The following is a 17152-nucleotide window of genomic DNA, read 5'->3' on the forward strand; positions in this document are numbered from 1 at the left end:
GTAGCGTGCTTTGAACCGATGAGTAGCATGCTTTGAACCTATGTGTAACGTATCTCAAACGCACATTGGCGTATGTAGACCAATTTGATTGACGTCTTCCGGACGACCACAGAACTTACTGAACGTGTTTCTAACTTACAGCTACCGTATAATGGCGTATTGGCAGCGTTTAGGGGAATTGGTATATACAAATGGGCTTCACAAGAGGAACCCGGCAGTGTTCCAGACTCCATGTTGAGTAGATGTCAATGTCAGTAGCAGTGGCAGTAGCAGTAGTAGTAGCAGTAGTAGTAGTAGTTCGAGAGAATTTAGTGATGTCGATGTCATTTGTAGTAGTAGTAGTAGTAGTAGTTCGAGAGAATTTAGTGATCTCGATGTTAGTAGTAGTAGTAGTAGTAGTAGTAGCAGCAGTCGTAGTAGTTCGAGAGAATTTAGAGATGTCGATGTTGGTAGTAGTAGTAGTTCGAGAGAATTTAGTGTTGTCAATGTTAGTAGTAATAGTATTAGTATTAGTAGTAGCAGTAGTAGTTCGAGAGAATTTGGTGGTGTCGAATGTTAGTAGTAGTAGTTCGAGAGAATTTAGTGATGTCGATGTTATTAGTAGTAGTAGTAGTTCGAGAGAATTAGTGATATCGATGTTGGTAGTAGTAGTAGTAATAGTAGTACTTTGAAGTAACGTGTTGCAAAGTGTGAACAACGTTCGTGTAGCGTGCTTACAAAACGTTATTCATAGGTTAGAAATGTTTTGGGTACGCTAAACATTACCTCGACGTGTTTCGACTTACAAGTAACGTGTTTCAACGTGTGTCAACGATCGCATAACGTGCCTACAACTTATGGCCAGCGTAGCGGAACGTGTGAGTCATACGCCGGCTTACGTCGTAAAATTTCAAGCATGAAAAAATTCGAGGAAAACCCAAAAGTTCAACGTTTAAAGCCAGCATACTACCACTTATGGCAGTGTTTTTCAGTGTGGTCTTAACATATACAAAACGTACCCATAACGTATTCGACGTGTACCAGCGTTTTACACAAATTTTCCAAAAATCGGCATAAGCTGGCTAAAACGTCAAGGTGTGACTGGGCCTTTAGACTCTGTAAACAAAACAATAAAATACTAGATAGTTTATAGAACACGATACTGCATCCAGTGGTTAAGTATGTACTTCATTTTTAATAAAATAATAATTTTATAGATCGTTTTTAAAAATCCTGAAGTGTTGTGCTGTTGAAGCAGTGTTAATGTGTTATCCACCACTATATAGAACATGTCCAAGTACTGAAAAACTGGAGCTTCTTGGAAATATTATGAAGGTAATTTGTGTTCTGCAGTGTTCAAGTGTATAATTCAGTTTAAAAAAAACAATGAAGATTGTCAGTCATGAAAATTAATTAATTCTGGGTATTACCGCCATTTTACGCAGCGTCTGCTACACCACCCGAATTTAACAGGTTACATTAGTTATTCGTGCCTGTTGTATGTGTTCTTTATGACGTCCTTAAAAACAGTAAGCCTCCTGTTTGGAATGATTTTCAATTTTGTTTGACTGCCAGGCAGACAGAGAGAGTGAAAAAAATGATCTCACTCCTCTCTGCGCACATGCGATCGGGACAAATTCAGAGCCAAAGTACGGTAAAACGGCAAACTTGTCTTCCGATTCATGTTCAAAACATCGTATTCAATTTAAATGAGTTGTTCCTCGATCATAAACTGATAAGACAGACAGACAGACGGATATGAACCAATTGCTCAACCCGGTGTTTGCTTCACACGTGCGGAGTAAAACACAAACATGAACGCTGCTTTTATGCATTTTTTTTTGTCGTTCTGGCAAAGCTCGAAGACCTCATTATATTCTGCCTCCCGTGTTCAGCAGGGCCGGCATTGTACCCCCCTGACGGCCGAGACTAGTCGACACCTGCTCGCCTGCTTCCTGTGGGTGCTCAAGAATGCCAATGGAGACAGCTTGCAACGCTGGTTTGCCGACTTGTCCGTGGTGCATCTCAATCGCCTGCTGGACCTCCTACACCTATGCATATCGTGTTTTGAGTACAAGGTGCTCCATACATATAGTGGCTTGGATTGCAATATGATACTTGAATATCATGAGTTTGATTAAATAATTTCTTCAGAAAAAGAGATCTGTCAGGTCCCAGAGCTATTCTTACAGATTGCTATTGACTTGGTGGAAGCTTCTTTGTGGTTTGCAAAGCTTCACTCACTCTGCATGACGCCCAGGGCAAGAAGCCATTTGAGCGCCTCAATAGCTTGATGTTCAAAAAGTCCCAGGATATGAAAGCTCGTCTGGAGGAGGCCATCTTAGGCAACATTGGGGCCCGGCAGGAGATGGTGAGGAGGAGCCGAGGACAACTCGGTACGTAATGATGTCAATAATCCAGTGCATTTGCATACATTTTTAACAGTGTAGACAAAATGCAAAAGGGTATTTTCTTCTTGATTATTTTAGTATATTGGTGCTGGTCACTTTCAGTTCTGCTCTCATGTCCTGAAAATTTTTTCTTTCATTTTAATCCTTCCCTTGTTTTCACTTTTCATAGTCTTTCTTCTTTTCTATTACCCTCCTGTATTCATTTTATTTGCACATGTATATATCTTTAATCAACTTCAGTCCAGTTCAGTCCTGCTGATCTATATCTATCTCTATTGGATTCGCTATATATATATATATATATATATATATATATATATATATATATATATATATATATATATATATATATATATATATATATATATTTATATATTTATATTTATATATATATATATATATATATATTTATATATATATATATATATATTTATATATATATGAGATATCCCTTATTGTCGGATTTTCCGTGTGTGTGTGTGTGTGTGTGTGTGTGTGTGTGTGTGTGTGTGTGTGTGTGTGTGTGCAACGCGAGGCTCCACAGCATAAACCAGCAAACCGATTATTTTTCAAATGGTAGTCCTTCAAAAATAGGGTGTCTACCATCATTTTTTATGAGGAGTGTCAGTTAGCAAAATACGCAATAGGAAAAATCTTGCCAAGCAGAGGAACAATTGTATGTGAACCAATACGTCTTGGCAATGAATCTTCGTCAGTGGATCGGTCAGAATGAAAAGCATCGTATCCAGCGCTTCGATCCTTGCGGATCCCTCGTCGCCTACCGGCTTATCTCTATCTCTATCTCTATCTCTATCCATCTCACTGTCATGGCCGCTCCTTGCTTTGTGTCATGGCCATGAAAACCCATCTCACTGTCATGGCCGCTCCTTGCTTCGTGTCCTGAGTACCCCTCCTCTGCTGTGCTGTTTGGTGTTCCCACTTTCCCCATTTTTCGTTTTCTACTTGTGGACTTTTTCTGTGTTTTTTTCCTTCCTGTCTGGAGGGGGGCAGAGAGAGAGAGAGAGAGAGAGAGAGAGAGAGAGAGAGAGAGAGAGAGAGAGAGAGAGAGAGAGAGAGAGAGAGAGAGAGAGAGAGAGAGAGAGATGGAGAGAGACAGAGACAGAGACAGAGACAGAGACAGAGACAGAGACACAGACACAGCCCCCACGGCCTAGTGTCGAGAAAATCTATGGCCTACGGCCTGGCATGGCCGCCGGGGGAGATTTTTCTCGTTCACTGTGACCGTGTTATTTGTTAATTCTCAACTTTAATCGTTGATTTCTTGGTGTTTGTGAAAACGCCTTATTTCTCCCGATAAAGTTTACTGACTTGTTTTCTTGAGTTAGAATGGCGGGTGAACGTTTCCGTGTCGAGATGTTCGAGTCGCTAACTTCTAAAAACGATGTTTTTTGCTTCCCTCCCAGTGAGGTGAAACTTAACGATGTGCTTTCCGCCATCGGTAACATCATTGGATAACATAATATCCGTGCTGCTTCTTGCATGAATAAGAAGTTTGCCGTGTTTGTGTCGGAGGAACACGTGGTTGCCACGGTGGTTGACCGTGGCCTGTTCATCGAACCGAACACTTACCTCTCTGTGTTCGCTTTACAGGCCCCAACAGTTAAAGTTAATATTAATAATATTCCACCATTTATAAGGAACCAGGACTTGTGTAACCAGTTAAACAAGTTCGGTAAGGTTGTGTCGAGGATCTCAATGGTGCCAATGCGTCATGTTAGCGATAAATGTAAACACGTCATGTCCTTTAAAAGAGTGGTTTATATGATACTACCTGAAAATGAAAAACACTGAATGTTGTACTCAGTGTAAAAATCGAAGGGTTTGAATATAAAATGTTTGTCTTCTCAGAGGTTATGACGTGTTTTGGGTGTGGAGCTTACGGGCACGTGAAGAGTGTTTGTCCCAATGCGGTAACACCGCAAAAAAGTGAAGGTGCGGTGAGGAACGATTCTTCTTCACCACAAACTAATGGAGAAGGTGAATCGGGAGCCCAGCCCCACCCCCCCCTCGCCCACCGGCTAAGGTGTTCGACGAATTGGACTCGTTCACCCCGACCGGTGTTGGAGAGAGGGTGTGTAATCGTGACGTAATTAATCCACCCCCACCAAACGAGGAAGTGAAAGTGGTTGCTTCCTCTCCTTTACCATCCACTGTACAGTACAGTGTGGACGATATGGAGGTATCTGTTACGGATACCAGGAAAAAAGGCCAAAAACGGTCAAATGTTGATGCCTTTGATGCTAAGGAGCAGAATAAGCTCCAGATCGTGTCAGGCTCGGTGGACCTTCAAGGTACGTCTGACATTGGAAACCCCTTGGTGGTACCGGAGTCGTGTGCGGATGTGGAAACTTCGCTTGCTCCACTGGCCGACTCCGAGCGGGACACAGAGAACAGTGAGGTATCTCAGGATGTTTTAAGTGTTTGTCCTGTTAGCCAAACTTGTTCAGACGAGTTAACAGCTATGTTTGACAGTGATGGGGAAATAGATAAAGGGGAAAATCCCTGTGAGTTAAATGTTAACCCCTCCCTCACAGATGATGATGTAAGGGTTGTAGAGGGGAAGGACATGGACAAGGCAAATTCGGAGATTCCGTAAACAGAGCAGAACTTTCTGTTGAGCCAAAAGTAAGTGTTCCACAAGTTATAGGAGAGGCCATCGATGAAGCACTTGATTCAGATGAAACCTCTTCTACCCCACATTTCAGTGCTTTAAGCTCTCAAGAGGATAAAGTGGGAAACGACACAACCTTAGTGTCTCAAGAAAATGTGATTAAATTCCTGGATGAGACATTCAGGAAAAGATACGTAAAAATCAAAGATTACTTCCCGAATTTACACGATATCATTAAAACTTCAAGGAGTATGATTCGTGAACCTTATCAGGTTAACATGTCAGAACCTCAGTTCCAAAGGTTAAGGAAATGTGTTACTCGGGCTGGTAAAGAGCTTCAATAATAACTAACAGAATGGAGATAAAAGTAGCATCCCTGAACATCAATGGGGGCCGCAGTTGTGTGCATCGCCTCCAGGTATTTCAGCTCTTCCAAAATGAAAAAAATTGATGTGTTAATGCTACAGGAGACGCATGCAAATCAGTCTTCTGAGGATGAGTGGTGTAAATCTTTAAAGGTTGTCTTTTTTTCTCGAGTGCGCTTGTTGAGGCCAAGGCTGGTGTGGCAATAGTGTTGCATCCTCGACTTCAGCCTTCGGAGATAACTTGTAAGGAAATTTGCAAAGGTTACTTAGTGTCTGTGCAATTTGTCAGTAGTAACCTAAAGATTTGCATGACAATGTTTACTGTCCCATTGCTAACTCTGAAAGAGGTGCCTTTCTGTACAAGTTGGCAGAGTTTGTAAGCACCATTGACTTAACCATGTTGTTGTGTCTGGGGGGTGACTACAACTCCACCTTCAACCCACAACTTGATCGGAGCACTTGTGAGCCTCATCCACCCAGTGGTTGGCCTTTGGCACAGCTCATCAAAAAGTTTAAACTGGTGGATGTGTGGTGGGTACAAATCCGTAATATCCGTCAGTGTACATGGGTTTGTGCATCAAGAAATGTTTTGACGATGGCTCGCCAGACGATTTTATGTTAATCATGAAATGGTAAACATTGTTAAGAACTCTTATATAAGGCCGTCTGGTTTTTCCGATCATCACATGATTGTTATGGTGTGTGGCTTTCCTCATCATGTCTGTGGAAGTGCATATTGGACTTTTAATTTGAAACTTTTACAAAGTGCACATTTTATACAATCTTTTAAAATGGTATGGGAAAAATGCGAGTCACAAAAGGGTTCATATTTTAACTTAAGATAATGGTGGGACTGCACAAAGTCCCAAATCAAATGTTTTTGCCAACAATACTGCTCTTACAGCACATACAATGCTTTTGGTGTGATATCTGTTTTAAAAAACGATATACTTATCTGTGAGCAGAAAGCTGGATTGTCTAGCGTGAATGTCCAGCAGTTGTCGGAGAAAAGGATCCTTCTGGCTGAAATGATGAAAGAGCGGGTGGCCAGTGCTTTTGTCCGACTGCGGAACGAAAAAATCCAACTTGACACACCAAACAAAGGGTTCTTCAATTTGGAAAAAATGGTCAAGACCTCTCAACAAATCCATGCTTTGTGCTATTCTGGTGGTGATTTGTTGACCTCTCAGAGTGATATTAAGCATGAACTACAAGACTATTTTTCTAAACTCTTTGCAAAAAGAGCTGTGAATGAGGAGAACAGGAATGCGATGCTTGAACAGCTCCCTTCTCTGTCTGAAGGCCAACAGCAATTGCTTGAGCCTGGCATTTCTCTTGGAGAACTTACTGCTGCGCTCAAGGATAGCAAGGATGGGAAAGCCCCTGGCGAGACGGCCTTCCGGCTGAAATTTATAAGGCTTTCTGGGACATTCTAGGCCCTACTCTTCTTGAGGTCTTTCAGGAGAGTGTTGAACAAGGTGAATTGCCATTGAGCTGCCAGAGGGCAGTTTTGTGTCTCCTTCCGAAGAAAGGAAACCTGCATGAGACCGCAAATAGGCGGCCTGTGTCACTCCTCAACACGGACTATAAAATATTGTCAAAAGCACTTGCAACCCGTCTAAAGGAAGTCATCTCTTTCTTGATTGGCACTGATCAATGATACTGTGTTCCAGAACGTTCCATATACGATAATATTTTTTTTGGTGAGAGACTTGATCAGTCTCGGTTGAACTAGATCTGGTTTTGGTTTATTACTTTTAGATCAAGAAAAAGCTTTTGACAGTGTTAACCATTCTTTTTTGTTTGATGTATTGAGGAGAACAGGGTTTGGGGAAAAATTTATTGGTTATGTTAAGTTATTGTACAAAAATGCATCTTGCCTTCTGAAGGTTAATAATAGTCTTTGTTACCCTTTCCCCTTTCAGCGAGGCATCCATCAGGGCTGTGCGCTATCAGGCATGCTCTACAATCTATCCGTTGAACCTTTATTAGTTTTACTTCGGAACTCAGTGTTAGGAGTCTCTCTTTCACAAAACTCCAAAGTCGTTTCAGCTTATGCTGATGATATTTGTGTTGCTATTGCAAATCAAAAAGATGTTTCTGAGGTCTCTCATTCCCTTACCCAGTTTGAGCTTGCTTCTCCTGCAAGGGTAAATTGGAAAAAAGTGTAGCTTTTTGGGTTGGCCCCAGATCGCCTTCCTCGTCTCTGCCTGTTTTACCAGGAGGAATACAGTGGAGTAGTGAGGGGTTTAAATATTTAGGCTTATTTCCAGGAATTGAAGCGTATGAACAAAAAAATTGGGAGAATTTTCTGGAAAAAATTAAATTGAAATTGGCAAGATGGAGAAGATTGTACCAACTTCTCTCACTTAAGACACGGGTGTCAATCATAAACAACCTGGTGGTTCCATTTATTTGGCATAGAGTTATCCCACTTAAACCTCCGAGATACTTGGTCACAGGCATTCAGAGGGTTCTGAATTATTTTTCTGGGGTGGCCACCATTGGCTGGGCACAGATGTGGTCTGCAGACCCCGAAATGCAGGTGGACAAAATCTGATGCATATCCCAAGTCGGATAATGGCATTCCGGATTTCCACGATTAAGCGCTGTACTACTTTCCACTATTGTACAGTGAGTGTGTTCCTTGGCGACCTCTCACAAACGCCTGTTTGCAGAAAGTGGAAGGTCTGAAATATGACCGTGAACTTTTCCTCATCGACCTGCAACACGTTGACATGTCTCAGCTCCCCAGTTTTCATCAGAGCCTTTTGATTGCTTGGCAAGTCCTCAGAGTGCAACGTTTAGAGGTATCATACGATGCCCAAAAGTTTGTACATGAGCCATTAGTTTGGAATCCTTTATTCTCTAGAATTTCAACCTCCAGGTCGTTTATGCATTGTTTCACCAGTGTTGGAATAAACAGAGTGCGAGACCTGTTGCATCCATCCTTGAATGCCTGGCTACCTGTAAGCTCACTTTCATTAAAAACTGGTGTTCGTTCTGCTCGTATTGTGGAAAATGTCTTGAAAGCAGTAATTCAAACCTTCCATAGACTAAACATCGGGTGGACTGGGGTGGATGAAGTGGTAGACTCATGTCTCTATTTCGCTGAGCTTCAAATTGCTTCAAAAAATCAAGAGGGTGTGTTCTTCTCAAACTTAGAGGAAATTGGTGTGTTTCACGTCATGGGGAAAACGGCTATCTACAACATATGTCTGGAAGCATGTATACCTGGTTTTACAAAACTGTTGAAAAATCGGTGGAATGAGACCTTTCCTGCTGGAGCTTTTTTAACTCCAGTGTGGAACAAAATGTATAGTTCTCCAACTCTTGGGCGAACTGGATACCTGAATTGGAGACCAGCACATCAAGCCCTGGTCACACAGACATTACTCCATAAATTTAATTCTTCTGTTCTAATTTCTTGTCCTTTTTGTGATTTGATTGAAAATGTTGCCCACGTTTTCGTTGAATGTAAAGGCCCGGTCACACCTTGACGTTTTAGCTAACGTATGCCGATTTTTGATTTTTTTTTCTAAAACGCTGGCACACGTTGAATACGTTATGGGTAAGTTTTGATAACATTGAGAGCACGCTGAAAAACACTGCCATACGTCGTTGTACTTTTTGGTTGTCCTTAAATTTTTTCATGCTTGAAATTTCACGACGTATGCCGGCGTATGACTCACACGTTCCGCTATGCTGGCCACAAGTTGTATACACGGTCTGCGATCGTTGACAGACGTCAACACATGCTACTTGTAAATTAATCATAAGTTGAGACATGCCGAGGTAATGTTTAGCGTACCTGAAACTTATTTCTAACCTATGATTAACGTATTGTTGGCACGTTACGCGATCGTTGCCACACGTCGACAGACATTACATTTAAATTACTCATAGGCTGAAAGACGTCGGTATAATGGATCGTCCTTGCGTCAGCGTCCACGGCCACGGCCAGGACACTTATTTGCAGCATTCTTCAAACTTTTCTTCGGCATGACGGGGATGTTCACACTTCGATGTCTAGCTTGGCTATGATTCCAATTGTCCATCGGCAGCGTCTATTTAAAATAGTCGAGTTTGAGCGTTTTAACACGTTCAGAAGAAACGCTTCAAATTTCAAAACCCCAGCGTCAAAAAACAAAGGCGAGTGACAGCAATTTAAATCGTTCATTGTAAACAATGAAAATAGTTGAGTGGTACCGTTTAAAAGTCGTTGAGTGTAAAAAAAATCCAATTGTTGAGCGCAAGCGTCTACTTTCAATAGTGGAGATGCAGCCATTTCAATCGTTGAGTGGCAGCCTATGAATAGCAAACCCTACGTCACCATCGTTGGGCATAGTTTGTGAACGCCAGCTACACGATAATTATTCGTTGGTATACCGTATCTATAAGTTATCGAAGCGCTCTATGCACATTATTAGTTCATTGTGCATTTGTCCAACCCGTTATGAATAGACCTAAATCGTAAAAACAAGCTATAGCTCATTGTTGAAAAAGCCCCATAAAAAATTAGCCGGAAGAATTTCGAACAATGGTGTAAAGATGTCTCCTACCCGTAGACACGCGGACGCAAGGACGATCCATCATAACCCACACCCTCCCCCTCACACTCACCTACTACTGCCAACATGAACAAACTACTACTAATACTAATACTAATACTGATACTGATACTGTTACTGCTGACATGGACATCGACTCAAAAAGGACTCGAAAACACTGTTGGGTTCCCCTTTTATGAGCAGCATTTGTATATACCAATTCCCAACACCGCTGGGAACACGTCTTTATATGGCAGTTGTAAGCAAGAAACACGTTCATTTATTTTTTTTTGTCGACCGGAAGACGTCATTGGAATACGTCTACATACGTCGATGTGTGTTGGGACTACGTAAATAATTGGTTCAAAGCACGTCAAACATAAGTTAGAAATAAGTTTCGCATGAAAAAGACATTACCGCGACGTGTTTCGACTTATGAGTAGCTTATAAGTAGCCTTTGTGGACGTGTGTAAGCGTCCACATATCGTGTGTAAAACTTATCCCCATTGCATGCGGAACGTGTGTCATACGCCGAGTACGTCGTAAAATTTTGAACATGTTTAAAATTTCTTGACGTGCTCTACTTACTACGACGTATGATAGCGTACTTTAGCGTTCTACTCACGTATACCAAACTTACTCATACCGTATTTGACGTGCCCCAACGTTTTAGACACATTTTTCTTAGGTCGGCATACGCTGGCAAGATCGCCAAGGTGTGACCGCGATGTTGACACTTCCATTTCTACGGCAGTTATGATTCGAATCGTTGAGCGTCAGCCTTTTAATAGGCTACGTCACGACATCGTCGGCGATGCGTGCAACGTGCTCTGCCTAAGTTTGACTATCGTTGGGCATCGGTTGTGTAGGCTGACAACAGGTTCAGCATTCGTTGGTATAAGTTATCTATAACACAACGAAACGTTCTGTGTCCGTTACCAATGCGTTATACATAAGACCAAGTCGCTATGAATACGTCCGAATCTTTAAAAAAAAAACATCAAAAGTTCAACGTAAGCCAGCGTTTTACATACATTTTAATGCGTTGCCATCGCTGGCTAAAACGTCAAGGTGTGACCGGGCCTTAAGAGATTGGTACCCCTCTTTCTCTTCCTTCAACAGCTTTTCGATAAATTTAATTTTGTTTTTTCCTTTCCAGTCTTTATTTATGGAATCAGTGGGAATTATGAAAGTAAACCAGTCCTCTCGTTTTTGTCTTTTCTGTTGGGCATTGCTAAACTGGCAATTTATAAAATCAGGAAAGCAAAATTGAAGGGGGAAAATGCAAATGTGCTTTTGTGTTTTAAAGGTATGGTTTCAGCACGAGAAAAAATAGAGCAGGCTTAACTTTTGAGCCTGGATATCGTGGGTGATCAGTGGTACACTGATGAGGTTTTGAGTTTCTTTTCGTGAGGAATCTGTTTGTAAAAGTGTAAAGTACTTACACTTACTTTTTGCATATATGTATTATTATGTGGTGTTTTTGACATGAACAGACACCCTTGTTTGTATTGCTTTTGTTGAATTTATTTTTGCTGTAAAATTGTTTGGAATTTTTTTTATGGAGTGGACTTTTTCTGGTGTGTTTTGATACTTTTATAATAAAAGCATACAAAAGTCAGGTCTCTCTCTCTCCATCTCCATCTCCATCTCCATCTCCATCTCCATCTCCATCTCCATCTCCATCTCCATCTCCATCTCCATCTCCATCTCCATCTCCATCTCCATCTCCATCTCCATCTCCATCTCCATCTCCATCTCCATCTCCATCTCTCTCTCTCTCTCTCTCTCTCTCCCCTCTCTCTCTCTCTCTCTCTCTCTCTCTCTCTCTCTCTCTCTCTCTCTCTCTCTCTCTCTCTCTCTCTCTCTCTCTCTCTCTCTCTCTCTCTCTCTCTCTCTCTCTCTCTCTCTCTCTCTCTCTCTCTCTCTCTCTCTCTCTCTCTCTCTCTCTCTCTCTCTCTCTCTCTCTCCATCTCTCTCTCTCTCTCTCTCTCTCTCTCTCTCTCTCTCTCTCTCTCTCTCTCTCTCTCCATCTCTCTCTCTCTCTCTCTCTCTCTCTCTCTCTCTCTCTCTCTCTCTCTCTCTCTCTCTCTCTCTCTCTCTCTCTCTCTCTCTCTCCATCTCTCTCTCTCCATCTCTCTCTCTCTCTCCATCTCTCTCTCTCTCTCTCTCTCTCTCTCTCTCTCTCTCTCTCTCTCTCTCTCTCTCTCTCTCTCTCTCTCTCTCTCTCTCTCTCTCTCTCTCTCTCTCTCTCTCTCTCTCTCTCTCTCTCTCTCTCTCTCTCTCTCTCTCTCTCTCTCTCTCTCTCTCTCTCTCTCTCTCTCTCTCTATCTCTCTCTCTCTCTCTCTCTCTCTCTCTCTCTCTCTCTCTCTCTCTATATCTCTCTCTCTCTCTATCTCTCTCTCCATCTCTCTCTCTCTCTCTCTCTCCATCTCTCTCTCTCTCTCTCTCTCTCTCTCTCTCTCTCTCTCTCTCTCTCTCTCTCTCTCTCTCTCTCTCTCTCTCTCTCTCTCCATCTCTCTCTCTCCATCTCTCTCTCTCCATCTCTCTCTCTCCATCTCTCTCTCTCTCCATCTCTCTCTCTCTCTCTCTCTCTCTCTCTCTCTCTCTCTCTCTCTCTCTCTCTCTCTCTCTCTCTCTCTCTCTCTCTCTCTCTCCCTGCTGGTGGTTTGGTTTCTGGGCGTGGTGTCATGGCCGCCGTTGGCTCCTGCTTTGTGCTATGGTGAGATCTTAGTGCTTTTTTTCTTCCCCCCTTCTATCTCCCTCTTCCCCCTTTTTCTCCCCAACATGATTTTGGGGGTTGTCTGTGTCTTCTCTATCCCTTGTATCCTAGAGAGAGAGAGAGAGAGAGAGAGAGAGAGAGAGAGAGAGAGAGAGAGAGAGAGAGAGAGAGAGAGAGAGAGAGAGAGAGAGAGAGAGAGAGAGAGAGAGAGCCGGCCTATTTGGGTGTGGCCTACCTGTTTGATGAGGCCTTGTAAACTTGGTCTTTCTTTTCCTTTTTTCTTTGCTTATAATGCACTTTCCTTAGTTTTTAGTGATTGTTTTTTGTCTTTTATTTTCCCCCTCCCCCCCCTTTTTGTTTTGTAAAGCTCGAGGAAAAGGGGGAGATAAACCGCTGATATGGTGGATACACGCACTCGGTTTGAGGCATTTGATAATTTAACGAGGAAGCATGCATTGGTGTGCGTTCCACCTGAAGGAATTGCCACCGAAGACATTGTTTTATCAGTTGGGAAAATAATAGGGAATCACAATGTAAGAGCAGCATCGAAAATGAATAAGAAAATTGTTGTCTTTGTATCTGATGAAAAATTTGTTCACGATGTTGTAAGTTCAGGATTAACTACAGAGACTGGTCTCTTTATGTTGGCTTCACCAATGGATACCCCATCAATGAGAATTATTATATCAAATGTACCCCCGTTTATAACCAATGACAAACTGATGTGTATTCTGTCATGATACGGAACAGTTGTGTCAAAAATCTCGATGATTCCTCTAAGAGCTCGAGATGAACGGATTAAACATGTGATGAATTTTCGACGCCAGGTTTATATGGTTCTTCCCGATCGAGGTGATGGCACCGGTCTAAACATTTCATTTAAAGTGACCTTGAACAAGTATGAGTACCAAATGTATGCAACTTCAGCTTCGTTAACATGTTTTAACTGTGGAGCATTTGGACATGTGAAAAGGTTTTGTCCAAAAGTATCTTGTGTAAAGTGTGGTGAAGCAGGTCATAATGACACTGACTGTGAAAAAGGACATTATCCCTGTTTCAGGTGTAGAGAATTGAGCAACTCCTAATACCCAGACGCTTCCTGTTGTTTCCTCGCACAAAAAGACTCAGGGTTTTACTCCAGTTCCTCATCCTAAAGAAGTCAACATCTCAGCATTAGGAGATAATGAAATCCCCCCTGACAACCCAAATGATTTGGCTGTTGCTGCATGTAGTGTGGAGATGGAGGAGGATCTCGTTGCTGTGACAAAGAAACGAAGAGCATCCGATATTAGTCGTTCCAACACTTCCGTAAAAAAGGTAGTTTTGGATGAAGATTGTGAAGTTGAGGATGCACCTCAATGTGTTACTCAGGGATCTCCAGGCTGCATTGATACTCGGGAGAATGTTTTTGGATTGAGTAATGAAGAAAAGGATTTTCAAGGATTACTGTGCAACACTGGGAATTTGACGAGTAAAGCAGGTGGTGAGGCTGATGTTGATGGAAAGCTCATTAGCAAGTCGTCACCAGCACTTCCTGCTGAGAACGAGCAGAATGGAGATGCTTCAGTCCTTACTTCCCCTTCATTGATACAAAATCCCATTCATTATCCTGGTTATTCAACTGAGCCAGTGAACACCAGCCCTCAAGAGCAAGAAACCGAGGTTACTGCTCCGGTTGAACGTACTGAGTACCAGAGTAAAGTTGAGGAACATTCTGGCAAATCTTTAGAGTTGCCAGGACCTGAAATAATGACTGCTCAGACTGATTTATATGACCCAGGTGGTGCCGGGTCTGATTTTTCAGAATCAAATGATGAAGCTGAGGTAACTGAGTTGTCTCAATCTTCATCGTATCAGTCATACATAGCCCCACAACTTATTCTTGCCTTTCTGAATGAAACTTATCGACATCGAAATGTGATCATTAAAGATCACTTTCCTGATTTATTTTCATTTGTTCAAGCCGCAAAAGACATCATTAGGAAGCCTGCTGAATTCAAGTTGACAAAGTCACAGTTTCATCGTCATCGAAAGGTTGTTACAAAAGCGGGGACTGAAATTTCTCAGCAACCGCTCAAGCCTTTGGATAAACCATGAAAAATATCATTTTTGGAACCTTAAATATGAATGGCGGTGGAGCAAGTCACATCCGCCAGGTTCAAGTGAAAAGTTTGTTTGATCGTAAACATATAGATGTACTTTTACTCCAGGAAACGCACATAACTGAAGATGTAGAGTATGTTTGGTGTCGCCTCTTTAAGGGACAGTGCTTCTTTAGTAATTTGTCTTCTCCTTCTGCTGGTGTGGCCTTTTTATTCAGACCTGGGCTAGTACCTGAATCATGCCACTTCCAAGAGGTTATCAAATGCCGATCATCTCTCTGGAACTGGTCATTAATAATTTCCATTTTACACTATTCAATGTGTATGTGCCCAGTGAAAGTGTAGAACCAAGAGCCTTCTTTTTGTCTTTAATCAGACACTTTCGCTCAATTGATCTCAATGATTGTATTTGCATGGGGGGTGATTTTAATTGTACCTTCGAACCTCTTTTAGACAGGAATACAGCAGAACCTCACCCTGAATCCTATGCCGGTTTGTCAATTTTTTTTTCAGCAATAGGGTTGTTAGATGCATGGAGGCTATGTCACCCCAACGAATCTCAATATACGTGGGGACGTTGGGCTAACGGGAAAGCATCCTTTGCTAGACTTGACCGGTGGTACATAAACTCGCATTTCAGGACTGCGGTTTTCTCTCTGGTTCACTTTCCATCCTTATTTTCCGATCATCATTTAGTTACCATGGGCCTCTTTTTCCCTCAACCCTCACATAAAAATACGTACTGGAAATTCAACACCAATCTTCTTGAAGATACTTTGTTTAAAAAAGGCTTCTATACCTTTTGGGCTATCCAACGCTCAAAAAAAGCCTCTTTTTCTTCATTAGATTTATGGTGGGACAACGCAAAAGCACAGATCCAGAGTGTTTTGTCAGCAGTTTGCTTCAAATGTCACCAATGTTAATAATACAACAATGGCACTGTTAGAAGCTGATATCATACAGTTAGAGAGTAAAGTGGCCAGATATGTAAACAGGAGGGACCAAATGATATTAGTTGAAAAAAGGACCCAATTGAGAGAACTGACGCAAGAAAAAGTAGCAGGGATGTTAATCAGATTAAGAATAAACAACATCAAGGTTTTAGATGCTCCCAGAAAATCCTTTTTTCAAATGGATTTTGTCAATAAATCAAAAAAGACCGTTTTTTCTTTGCTTGACTCAAGAGGAAACATTGTTGTTAACTCCAGTGATGTACGTTTGTGCATTAGAGATTTCTTTTCAAACATTTATGCAAAACGTACTGTTTGTGAGCAAACTATGGAACTTTTAACTTCTCACTTTCCTTCCATCACTGAGCCCCAGCGTCTGAGCTTGGACTCACTGATCACATTGCCTGAGCTAACGCAGGCCCTTGCTGGTTTGAAGTCGGGAAAGCACCTGGAATTGTCGGCTTACCGGCAGAGTTTTTCTTGGCGTTTTGGGACCTTTTGGTCCCTGAGTTACTGAATGTCCTGGAATCATCTTTGATAAATGGAGAACTGCCTCTAAGTTTTAGAAGAGCGGCGGTGTCTCTTCTACCAAAGACTGGAGACTTATGGCAGATAAAGAACTGGCGACCGGTCTCGGTATTATGTACGGACTACAAAATATTGTCAAAAGTGTTGGCCAGTCGGTTGAAGATGGTAATTGGTGATCTTGTTAACTCTGATCAGAACTACTGTATCCCGAACAGATCAATTTATGATAATATTTTTTTGATCAGAGATTTGCTGGAGTGTGATTCTATGGAAAAATAATTTGGGATAATATTCCTTGACTTAGAAAAGGCATTTGATAGTGTTGATTACATGTTTTTGCATCATGTGTTGGAAGCATGTGGTCTTGGTACAAATTTTAGGGCCTATGTATCCTTACTGTACAGCAATATATTTAGTATTTTTAAAATTAATAATGAGCTCGTCTCTCCTATACTAGTGCAGAGAGGGGTGAGGCAAGGGTGCCCTGTTTCTGGTTTATTATTCTCCTTGGTTATAGAACCACTTCTGATTCTATTCAGGAAAAATCTTTCAGGAGTAACTGTATCCACAGGGATTCCTTCGATAGTTGTATCAGCTTATGCAGATGATGTTGCTGTGGTCATTAAGAATGACAATGATATCTCTGCATTTGTTAAGTATTTAAATCTCTTTTGCTTGGCATCATCAATGAACTGTAATTGGAACAAGAGTAAAGCCTTATGGGTTCCCAGTCTTAAAAACAATCTGCTGGGGACACGGATAGTACCACCGATGCATTTGCCTTCAAAGTGGAAGAGGGCGTCAAATATCTAGGCGTGTTCCTGGGATCCCCTTTCTATGTCCTCAAAAATTGGGATGGGATGGTTGAACATGTTAAAAAAAGATTAGGACTTTGGAAGAGAGCCTGACCCC

General features: G+C 41.8%; 1 protein-coding gene across 10 annotated transcripts in view; it reads left to right on the plus strand.

Moving 5' to 3' along the window:
• LOC147024871 (dedicator of cytokinesis protein 7-like) overlaps positions 1–17152 on the plus strand; it is a 212571-nt gene that overhangs the window by 158067 nt on the left and 37352 nt on the right. For 9 of the 10 annotated variants that reach the window (XM_085885204.1, XM_085885210.1, XM_085885205.1 and 6 more), the window contains 2 exons: positions 1875–2057; positions 2240–2375. In XM_085885204.1, the coding sequence (XP_085741330.1) occupies positions 1875–2057; positions 2240–2375 (319 nt within the window). The remainder of the gene's footprint in view (positions 1–1874; positions 2058–2239; positions 2376–17152) is intronic. The other variant, XM_085885206.1, reaches the window with a different exon arrangement.

Source organism: Eptatretus burgeri, chromosome 6, assembly GCF_056783735.1.
Source record: "Eptatretus burgeri isolate ZD-2024b chromosome 6, Ebu_testis_v1, whole genome shotgun sequence".
NCBI classification, from domain to species: domain Eukaryota; kingdom Metazoa; phylum Chordata; class Myxini; order Myxiniformes; family Myxinidae; genus Eptatretus; species Eptatretus burgeri.